Source organism: Echinops telfairi, unplaced genomic scaffold (genome assembly GCF_000313985.2).
Source record: "Echinops telfairi isolate 266 unplaced genomic scaffold, ASM31398v2 ScPeMD7_5;HRSCAF=22, whole genome shotgun sequence".
NCBI classification, from domain to species: Eukaryota; Metazoa; Chordata; class Mammalia; order Afrosoricida; family Tenrecidae; genus Echinops; species Echinops telfairi.
This window is the reverse complement of record NW_022103901.1, coordinates 33,993,061-34,004,772: the sequence shown is the minus strand read 5'-3', so window position 1 is coordinate 34,004,772 and position 11,712 is coordinate 33,993,061. Positions and strand designations below refer to the sequence as shown.

Genomic DNA, 11,712 nt, shown 5'->3' with positions numbered 1-11,712 from the left:
GGCGACCTTGCACTGGGGGGAAAGGGAACAGCCCACTGGCATCCAACATTATTGCCCTGAGAAGTTTTCTTTCATAAATTTTCTTATCATGAATTAGATGATGTGTGTGTGTGTGTGTGTGTGTGTGTGTGTGTGTGTGTTACATTTCAGCCTATCAGCTCCGTATTCAACAGTTGAACTCTCACCTACCTCCCCGGATTTGTCTGCTCTCTCCTTTGGACCTCTGCTTCCTCTTCCCTCCAGTGCCCTCCCTCCCTTGGGAAGCTCCAGAGTCTGTTCCCTTTGTTGTGCAAGTCTTTGTCTGGGTTTTTATCTGATCGCAGCCATCTCAACTTGTCCTTGTGATTGACTAGCTTCACGCAGCATAAGGGTCTCCAGGTCCCTCCACGTCATGAGGAGGTGTTTCAGGTTTCATCATTGGTTTTGAGCGACGCATAGATTCCACTGTGTGTCTGTACCAGAGTGTCTTCTACTGATGGGCCCTGGGCTGTCTCTAGCGCCTTGCTGTTGTGAACGGTGATGTGATGAGCATGGGGGAGCACGGGTCTGCTTGTGGTTGGCTCCTACTTCGTTAGGGTGCAGACCCAGCAGAGGGATTGCTGGAGCAGCTGGGATTCCTGTTCCCAGTTGTTGGAGGTCGCGCCGTATAGCCTTCCACAGGGTCGCACCTATTCACAGGCCCACCAGCAGTGGATGAGCGCCCCAGTCTCTCTGCAGCCTCTCTGGTCTTTGTTGTTGTGTCCTGTCGTTTAATTGGGCTGTCATTGTCAGAGTAAGGTGATATCTCATCGTTGTTTCGTCCCAGGATGATCTCTCACCCTTGAATCAATGCTTTCCTCGGATGTCTTCTTAAAACAGAGCCATCATTTAGCTTAACTAGCCACGATTAGTTAAGGAGCCCTGGCGGGGTACTGGTTCCACATAGGGCTGCACTCTGCATGGTCAGAAGTTTGAAACCTCAGTGGCTCCTCAGGAGAAAGACCGGGCTTTCTACCCCCATCAACAGTGACAGTCTCAGAAACCCACCGAGGGGTCGCTGTGAATCATCATCGTCTTGATAGCAGCGAGTTTGGTAGTTTCTGAGTTCAAGACCGCCCAAAGGACAAACCCATCAGCCTTGGGAGAAGTACAGTCAGAATGCTCCTTAGAGGCCAAGATGGTGAGACTACATCTCATGCTTTCAGGAGAGACCAGTCCCTGGGGAAGGACACTGTGTTTGGTAAAGCAGAGGAGTAGCAAACAGAGGCAAACCTCATACAAGACACACTGACACAATGGCTGCTGCGACGGGTTTCAACCTAAGAACAATTGGGGTGAAAGGTGATCTCGTGGCTCTCGGGCTGGTCGCCGTGTCCAGTGCCGGCTCATAAAGTTTGAATGAGGCCCTGGGACAGACACGCCGCTCCACTGCTGGAGCTGGAGATGCTCCCGCGGAGTCAGGGCATGACAAGAAGTCACACTGTCTGATCTGCACCGTAGCTTGAAGTCTGCGGCTGCACCTGCCACGGTCTCCAGACAAAGGACACTGGCGTCAGGCCCATTCTACAACCTCACGCTTCTTGGGAAACACCTTGAAATCCTATATTGAAAATGCAGCTGCGTGCGGCATATAATACATAAAAGGGGGCGGGTGGAAAAAAATCCCCACGATCTTTTAATTCCATTTCTCAACCAGTTTTTGGAGTCCCCTCCTAAGGCACACAGAACATGTGCTCATCAATGGCGTGTGATTGTTACGGCTTCTGGTGAACAGGAGGCTGTCAGGGGTTGCCTTTTTAGGGAGTCCAGAATTAGACATGGATTTTGGGCTGTGCAGGGGCAGGGGGTAGTGCACCTATCCCCCCAAGTTGTTCAAGGTTTGACTGTCTACCTTATGTGGGTACAAGGACGCACCTGTGTCCTGGTAGTGCCAGCCACCAGCATAGAACTCTTCCAACAGGGCAGGGGGGCGCCAGGTCTGCAGCAGGGAGTCCACCTGGTGCTGCTTGCGCCAGCTGAGGGACTGGCGTAGCATGTCCCGGGCCTTTTCCAGGTGGAAGTCTCGAGCCCGCAGGAAGCGGAGAATGTGTTCATCTTTGGGAATCTGAGAGAAGACAAGAGGAGAAAACTGATAGGATTCGATTGCCCACGATCCAGCAGGTGACATAAAAGAAAGAGGGTCTCCTAAAATGGTTTGCTGGGACAGATACAGGCACAGGGTCACCCAGGGGTGGACTGTGTGAAACACCACAGGATGTCTCCTCTTCCAACCCACACCACAAAGTATGATTCAGCCCATCAGGCCAATAGTGGCAAGGTGGAGAAGACGAAGCAGTAAAACACCATGGACACCCACCCCTCTGCAGTCAGGTGTATTCAACCATGTAGGGCAGAGCACAACTTCCCACGGTGTTACCAAAAGACCCCACGGACAGATAGAACTGCCCCCACGGAGTTACCAAGCAACTCTCGGCCATCTCGTTTGTCTTTTGATGTTTGTGCATTTTCAAATATGTGAGCATATAAAAAAATGCATGCATCTTTCTGGGAGCAGACTACCACAGCTTTCTTCTGGCCAAGCGCTCGGTGGGTTTGAACTGCTGACCTTTCAGTTAGCAGCCAGGCACTAAGCCAAAACCACAATAACGCAAACACCCCTTAACTGGTTGTTCCAGAATCCGCCCTGTCCCGTGGCAACCTCTTGTGTGCAGAGCAGAGCAGAGCAGAAATGTACTCTGTAGAGTCTTCATGGCTGGGACCTTCCGGACGCAGAAATCCAGGCCTTTCTTCCAAGGTGCTTTTGTTCCAGGTGGGCATGATCCACCGTCCTTTCAGTTAGTAGCCCCAGCACTGACCGTCACACCACATGAGACAGTATTGGCGATGTGAGGGAAATGGGAACTATCCCAAGTGGCTAACGGCAGGAATTTATGATGCTCACCTCCCTCCCGCCCCAGCCCCCCAGGTGTGCACGCTGCTGCTCCAGGGGCCCAGCCCTACACTTACCTTGCCTTTGTGGGTCTCCTGAAGCCATTGCCGCAGCTGGACCAGACAGCTCTCCTGCATGGGCGAGAGCCGGCCGAGGCAACGCTCAATGTAGTCAGAGTCCAACTTGTCCCCTGAGGGGAGGAGAAGATGCCTGAGGGTTGGAGAGACGCTCCTCTCTGCAGCCCTCATCTACTGGCCACCCTGGCTCCTACATGTGGCCGTCAGCAAGACGAGGGTGCGAGAACGGTGCAGGACAGGGTAGTGGTATGCTCTGTCATCCCTGGGGTCACTGCGCATTGAAATCTAAGAACCACCACCTCCTAGGAGCGGGATGGCTGGATCCTATGGAAATTCCATGTTGAATGGAAGTTTTATCTTGCCTGGATCCACAGTCAGTTCTCCTGGAAGCGGCAGTCAAGACATCAAAGGACACATTGCATTGGGTCACTCTGCTGCACAAGACCGCTTTACAATGTTGAAAGGCAAGGAGGACTACTTTGAGGACTAAGGTGTGCCTGACCCAGGCCATGGTCTTTTCAATCACCTGTAGGACATTGAACAAGGTAGATGGAAGAGCAAATGCATCTGAAGGACGGTGCAGGCAAAGACCATTGAAAGCACCACGGACTGTCAAGAGAGCCAGCAAATCTGTCTTGGACAAAGTCCAGCCAAAATGCTCCTTAGAGGCAAGGGTGGTGAGACTCCATCATGTAATCAGGGTAGACCAGTCCCTGAGAAAGGACATCATACTTGCTAAAGTAAGAAGGGGGTGGAAGTTACACAATCTGGTGTCAATTTGGGACTTGAGAGGAGTAAGAGTGAAGGGGTGGAGTCTAGTCTGTCAATCGGGCCATAGCCAATGAGGCCTCTATGTGGGCATGGCTTTCTCCTGAGGATTCTGGGAACTCCAATATTTCCTCCTTGGAGGCAAAAGACTCTCTCTCTCTGCTCACTCCCTGAGAGACACTCTACTGACAAGACACAAGGCTCTACGCTGATAGAGCCTGTGCCCTGAGAGCTGGAGAAGCCACGTGGAGACCCCTGCCAGCACTGAGATGCTTACAACACCACTGAACCCACAAGACTTCCCACTCACTGGCCTGTGATCTTCCTGCACTCGGCATCATTGCATGTGTTTTGTGAGTCTGAAGAGGAATGTATAGACTGGTATTGGACATATGGGCTAACAGTGGACTTATGGACTTGATCTGGACTGGGCTGGGATGTTTTCTCAATATTCAACTACTCTTATATATAATGCTCTTTCTTACACACATATCAGTGTGTCTATGAATTTGTTTCTCTAGTCCACCCGGACTAACACAAAGGGCAACAAAAAAAGAGGAAGTCCCTCAACGAGAGAGGCTGGCACGGTGGCCGCAGCGATGGGCTGGAATGTGACAGCTGTGAGAGGACTGTGCAGGACAGAGCGGGCTTCGGTCTGTTGTCCGTCGGGTCACCGTGAGCTGCAACCAACTGGAAGGCACCCACCGATGACAACAACGACATGGGGATTCTAGGTGTAACTTCTCGAGGAAACACCAAACCACTTCCCCCAGAGGCTTTGCCAACCTTCCCACCTGCTGTGCCCACCAGTGCTCTCTCAACTGGGTGGCAGACAGCAGGCAGCATACCACAGCATCGTAATGTCGGGCACTGGGTGTGAGTGACCCACAAAAAAGCAGCCCGGATGTACACAACGGTCCTTGGTGTGCCATTAGCACAACAGGAAAGCAACTGAGGCACCCACCCTGCCAGCAGCAAGGCCTGAGGCTTCCCCAAAACAGACCCTCGGGGTTGGAGGCATCTGTGTAAACAGAGGCAGGAGGATGTCTAGGGGGTTGATGAACCATCCAGAACCCCCAGCCTGGCAGAGACACCGGTGACGGGGAGGGGATGGGGAGGGGCAAGCAGCCGCTGAGCCCAGCATCCTTCCGGTCTCGAGACAAATGTGAAACTCTTTTCTCCTTCTGGACACAAAGGCTCCTGGCATCAGAACAGCATAGAAAGGACCTTGACCACAGCTTCTGCCAGCTGTCCTGACAGCCAGTCCTGCCGGGTGGTGGAGGGACACAGAGGGACAACAGAGGAGGGGACGCAGCACCATGTGTGTGCAGGAAGGGCTGGAAGTGGTAAGAAAAAACCTAAGGTACCCTAGCAGCCGAGCGGCCCTGGGGGCAGAGGGTTATGAGTCCCATGGTCAGCACTTAGAAACCACAGGGTCAAGAGGGGGCTTTCTACTCCCATTACCACCAACTCTCTGAAACTCACAGGGCAGCCCTACCTTGTCCTACAGGGTCGCTATGAATCAGCATCGACTCAATGGCAGTGGGTCTGGTTTTTCATCCCAGCAGCCAGCCCAGGGCGAGTTGGGGCAGAGCGACCACATGGAATGAAGGGGTTTGGTTTGCCCCACAAACGCGGCCACCGAAAGCCCTGCAGCACCCGGTTCTAGTCCAGGCTACTGTTGTGCTTTGAACACCAACCAATCTCAACTGCTGCCAGCGTCCAGCTGTTTCTGACTCACCCAGATCCTGGAAGACACAGTAGAACTGGCCCCCACCGCCTAGGGTTTCCAAGGCTGTGACTCTTTGTGGCAGCCGACAGCCTCATTTGTCTCCTACAGAGCAGCTGGTGGGCTCGAACCGCTGACCTTAACCACTCTGCCACATAGCCCTAGGGATGGGAGGCTCCTGAAATCAGGCAAATCCCTGGGCTTCAGAGGCCCTGAAGGAAAATGCGATCAAAGTGAACACACACACACACACTTAAAAAACAAACAAACCTGGGCTCGTGGTATATGTACAGTTTTTAACATTTTGTTGCGAATATTTTCCACGTTGTGAAGAATCCCTTGCAATACAATCAAGGCTGATGACCTGCCTGTAAACCAGTAAGAAGGTGGCGGGTAAGTCAGAAATGGGAAGAAGACAAGACCGGGAATGCACAGAAGTGGAAAACAAGGGTCTTTAAGCGAGGAAGAACCCTTCGGAGGGGAACTGGCTTTTACGAGACTGAATGTGGTCTGCTGCAAAGTCACTTCACATTTGAGATCACGCCTATGTAGCACCTGCTAGGGTGGCCTTGGAGGCCTGCAGGTCTGGCACCTTTGCTCCACCCCAAAACCCCACTGCCCCCAAGTCAATTCTGACTCACAGCAGCCCTGTGTGGGGTTCTGAGACTCACATCTTTACTGGAGCAGACAGCCTCGAACGTCTCCCACAGAACACCCGAGGGGCTTGAACCTTCAACCTGGCGTTTTGATTGTGCCCGTCTCAACACCAAACAGCACCTGGCAGTGCCAGATCTCCCATCCAAGGACTAACCAGGCCTGACCCTGCTTAGCTTCTGATAAGACAAGATGGAGAGGGAGAGCCATACAAGTCCCTCTAGGGGGACGCTAGGAAAGAAAGGGCCCTGCTGCCTCCACCCAGGGACCAGCCATGTCAGTGAGCACCCTAATAAGCTCCCATGCCACCAATGTGACAGCAGGGAGGTTTTGTTTGCTTTTAAGGGCATTATCCAGGGGCTGCCAGCTTCCTCCTTCAGTCTCAGCAAGCCTGGAGTTAGGTTGACCTAACCCACTGCCATCGAGTGGATGCTGACACACAGCAACTCTGGGTAGGGGTTTCAAGGCTGTCCATTTTTACCTGAGCAGATAGCCTCATCTTCCTCCCTAGGAGCGGCTGGTGGTTTAGAACTGCCCATTGTGTGCCTACCAGCCCAATACCTAACCCACTGCACCACCAGGATCTTTTGCCCAGATCTCCTCAATTGTAATCAGAGCACAGAGCCTCTTTCAGAGGTTAAAAGCACTGAATGACAACACCAGGTGGCTCCAAACAGGTCGCTGAAAAATCCCACTCTCTTTTCATTCTGTTTCCACAGACTTTCTGAAGCCCTCTCATCTTATGGGGTGCGGGGTTTAGTGGGACCACTTTTCTACCCAACTCTGCTACCTGACTCAACAAGCCATGTCCCCAATTTTATACAATTTTGTACTTAAATTATATCCCTTTGGGACAGAGAAGTACTACATTGTTTTCTGTTTGTCTGTTTTAAAAACGTCCAGGCAGCCTCTGCTTACGACATCAGAGGTAAATACTGGTGCAGCTGGGCCAGGCAGTACTGGGATGTGACCAAATGAGACATGAGCTCTGACGCAGAAAGCTGTTCAGGAAACATTCAACTCAAAACCTAACCTGCCGCTGTCTCCCAGCGACCCTACAGGACAGAACAGAACTGCCCCAAGAGCCTTGGTGGCCTGGTGGTTACCTCAAGGTCAGCAGTTCAAACCACCAGCCTCTCTGAGGGAGACAGGGCTTTCGACTTCTCTAAAGAGTTAGTCTCGCCTTTCCAACATGATTGCTGAAGACAAAATGGGTGCATGAGCTAATGTGGTGAAGAAAGCTGATGGTGCCCAGCTATCAAAAGATATGGCTGTCAGGCAGAATCAGGAGTTGGCAGGGCAGGAGAGGGGAGGGATGCCCGGAGCTGGTGAAAAGCACTTCAAGGACGCTGCAAAGGACCAGGCCTCCCCCTCCCCCTCCCCTTTGGTGGCCTTCCAGCTCAGGTGCAGAAGGCTGACCGTTACAGATAACTTTGAACGTTGTTGCTTAGCCCCGGATCTGCAGACAACAAGTTGCAGTGGGAAAATTCCCCAGCTACTCCCTCCACCAACCCCGGGTTATAAAACTCTCCACTTCTCCCCTGACAACTTTTCGTGCCCTCAGCTGGGGACCCATGAACCTCACCCTGGAGCTCAGGATGCTCCCATCCCTTTCTCTGTACTCCCCTCCCTCCTGGGCAGCTCGACTTCTCTGGCCCCAATTAGGGACCTGTGAACCTCACCGGGAGCTCTGAAATAAACCTTTGGAACTGTTTTCCACCTTTGCCTTCTTTCTTTTTGTCACCAAATCTGCCTTACAATAGCGTGAGGGGTCTTAAAGGCTTGAAGTTAAACAAGTGGCCATCGAGAAGCCCGAAAACAAACAACCATTTCAATGTGAACGGTGGGGGGTGGGGCGGAATGGAGACCCAAAGGCCATCTGTAGACAACTGAACATCCCCTCACAGAAAGGTCACAAGGAAGGGACAAGTCAGCCAGGGTGCAGTGTAGCACCGATGAAACACACAGCATTCCTCTAGTTCTTTAATGCTTCCTCCCCACCACTGCCCCCCCTACTATCATGACCCCAGTTCTACCTCGCAAATCCGACTAGACTGGAGTATGTTCACTGCTGGTACAGATAAGAGCTCTCGACACACAGAATCCAGGACTGATAAACCCTGCAGTACCAATAATGAAAGTAGTGATACCATGAGGGTAGGGGAAGGTGGGAGGAGAAAGGGGGAACCAATTGCGGTGATCAACATACAACCCAACCCCCTCTCCCAGTGGGACGAATAACAGAACCGTGGGTGAAGAGAGAAAGCGGACGGTGTAAAATATGAAAATAAAAATAATTTATCAATTATCAAGGGCTCACAAGGGCAGGAGGGTGGGGGAGGGAGGAGAAAAAAGAGGAGCTGAGACCAAGGGCTCAAGTAGAAAGAAAATGTTTTGGAAATGATGATGGCAACATTATGTACAAACGTGCTTGATACAATTGATGTATCAATTGTTATAAGAGCTGAATGAGCCCCAATGAAATGATTTATTAATTTTTTAAAAACTAGAAAAAAACAAATAATTCTACTAGTGAAAAAAGGGAACAATTGACCTGATTTTATAAGAATGAAAACTCATCATGCAAATTATACTGATTTCAAAGGGATAGGTGGGTGGCCATTGATTTACTTAATTGGAAACCTCTTCTGGCTGGAGGGTAAAGAAACTGTGTTTCTGTAATCTTAATTCCTTTCTGAACATATCTCACATAAATTCTTAATATATATATTTGTAAAAGAGTCTCAGAAACCCACAAAGGCAGTTCCACCCTGTCCTACAGGGTCACTATGAGTCGGCATCACCTCGACGGCAGTGAGTAAGATGGTTCTGAGGCCATAAATCTTTTTTTTTAAATCATTTTATTAGGGGCTCATACAACTCTTATCACAATCCATACATACATCAATTGTGTAAAGCGCATTTGTACATTCATTCCCCTCATCATTCTCAAAACATTTCCTCTCCACTTAAGCCCCCGGCATTAGGTCCTCATTTTCCCCCTCTCTCCCTGCTCCCCCCTCCCTCATCAGTCCTTGATAATTTATAAATTATTATTTTGTCATATCTTGCCCTGCCAGACGTTTCCCTTCACCCACTTTTCTGTTGTCCGTCCCCCAGGGAGGAGGTCACATATAGTTCCTTGTAATCGGTTCCCTCTTTCCAACCCATTCTCCCTCTACCCTCCCAGTAGAGGCCATAAATCTTGACAGAAGCACATGACCTCATCTTTCAAGTGCAAAGCAAGCGGCTAGTGGGTTTGAACCACTGACCTTCCAGTTAGCAGCCAACCAGGTAACCTCCACGCCCCCACCTTCCACTGCAGTCTAGTCGACTCTGACTGAAATCCACCCCATGGGACACAGTAGAACAGCCTCCCAGGGTCCCCAAGGCTGTGAGTCTTTATGAGAGTGAACTGCCTCATCTTCCCCCCAGGAGCAGCTGGTGGGTTTGAACTGTGGACCTAGCTTCCGGTTAGCAGCTGTGTGTTTAACCCCTACGCCACTAGGGCTCTTTCTACGAGGAGGCTTCCAAAGTCCATGGAAAATGGGTCTCCAAGATAATGGGTGAGTCCAAGCATGAGGAAAACATATAGCTGTTTGTGGTGACGACTGCACGGCTCCGTATATTCAAAGCACTGTGGATTTTATATAAAAGTGCTAACATTTAAAATATTAAGTTAAAAAGATCATGGGATTTTCCCACAAACTTTAAAAAATGCCCAACAGGGAAAGGGGGGAACCCATCACAAGTTGGATATATAGCCCACCCCCAAGGGGGACGAATCGCAGAAATGTGGGTGAGGGGAGACAATGGACAGTGTAAGACATGAAATAACAATAATCATATATAATTGATCAAGGATTCACGAGGGTGGAGTGTGGGGGATGGAGGGGAAAAAAAGAGGAGCTGATCCCAAGGGCTCAAGTAGAAAGAATTTGTTTTGAAGATGTTGATGGCAAAATATGTACAAGTATGCTTAATACAAGTGAATGATGGATTGCAGGTGCCGCAGAACGCGAGAGGGCTTTAAATATCACCATGTCAGTTCTCACGAGAGTAAAGGACTGATAGAAATCTTGGCGGGGGAGGGGAATGCTTAATAGTTTTACTGGCATTTAATTCACATCCCAAACAATTCAATAGTTTAAACATACTGAAGAGTTGTGCGATCATCATCAGAATCAATGTTAGAAGTTTCTTCTTTCTTAAACTCATGATTATTAGCTCCTCATTTCCCTCCAACCTCCCCAGCCATAACCCCAGTAAAATTCAAAGTCACTGCTGTGGACTTGATTCTGACTCTAGTAACCCAGAGTAGAGCTGCCCCTGTGGGCTTCTGAGACCATCACTCTTTATAGGAGTGGACGTCTCCTCTTGCTCCCAAGGAGCAGCTGGTGGTTTCAAACTGCTGATCTGTGGCTAGCAGCCCAAACCGTAACCACTACACCGCCACCACTCCCAGAAATATTTAATCCAGTTATTGTCTCTGTAGATTTATCCACAAATTTTGTGAAGCTCCCTCAAGTACACACACGCATACACACGCGGTCACTGGGTGGCACCAACCACCAAAAAACCACAAAAACACAAACTCACTGCCATCAAGTGGATTCTGACTCACAGCGACCCTATCGGACGTGACAGAACTGCCCCTGCGGGTGTCTGAGACTATCACTCTTTACGGGAATAGAAGCTTCGTCTTACTCCCAAGGTGCAGTGGGTGGTTTCCAACTGCCCACCCTGTGGCAGCGGAACGTGAAACCCTCTACACTGGCAGGGCTACCCCGGATGAGAAGCAGTTAAGCTCTTGCCTAAACACAAGGCTAGCCGTTTAAACCCACCCCAGAGGTGCCTTGGAAGAAAGTTAGGGTAATCAGTTCTCACAAAGTCACTGACTTCTAATTCCTCTGGGACCGTTCCTCCTCCGCTCACACGGGGTGGTTGTAACTCGAGGGCCACCAGGGGCCACCCCCACCTATCCTGCTGAGATATGTTCAGGAGGCAGAGGCACAAAACTACCATGGCCTCGTGGAAAGGCGAGGAAAGGGTGCCCCCTTCTGCCCCGCCCACCATCAGAGCAGTTGGAACTTTCTCTACCATGAGCAGGCATTACTCACCTAATTAAAAATAGTCCCAAACCCGTGCTGAGTCACCCTCGTTCAGTCCCTGATCTCAAAATGAACTGGTTCTGGCTCTCAAGCCAGGAGGGGTGTGTGAGAGCAGCCAGGAGGGGGAGGGACCTGCAGTTCCAGGGAGACCCTGACCCCACCCTCAGAAGAGCTAGTGGAGATACAGCAGGGGACCCCGAGGGAGAAGCCAGGCCATAGGCCCGGGCTGCGGGGACCTACCTTCTGTGGGAGCCGGCTCCAGGGAACTGCTTGGGGTGCCAGCACCTGGGGGTCTGGCCCCGGGGAGCGTGTCCTTCTCAGGGGCGGCGGCAGGCATCCAGCGGGGGATGTGAGAGACGCCCTGGGAGATGAGCTCACCCAGGTAGTGTTCGATTACCTCCTTTCCCTGCAAGCAGGAGGGTGAGACAGGTCAGCAGGGGCCAGGAGGCCGGGGAGCAGCTCGGC

The 11,712-nt window shown here is 51.1% G+C and overlaps 1 protein-coding gene across 1 annotated transcript in view; it reads right to left on the bottom strand.

The window, feature by feature from the left end:
• The window catches only part of SEC14L5 (SEC14 like lipid binding 5), a 54,799-nt gene that overhangs the window by 14,345 nt on the left and 28,742 nt on the right, over nucleotides 1-11,712 (bottom strand). The window contains exons 5-8 of the mRNA XM_045286048.1: nucleotides 11,488-11,653; nucleotides 2,986-3,098; nucleotides 1,894-2,083; nucleotides 1,738-1,742 (exon numbers count right to left, since the gene is read on the bottom strand). Of these exons, the coding sequence (XP_045141983.1) occupies nucleotides 1,738-1,742; nucleotides 1,894-2,083; nucleotides 2,986-3,098; nucleotides 11,488-11,653 (474 nt within the window). The remainder of the gene's footprint in view (nucleotides 1-1,737; nucleotides 1,743-1,893; nucleotides 2,084-2,985; nucleotides 3,099-11,487; nucleotides 11,654-11,712) is intronic.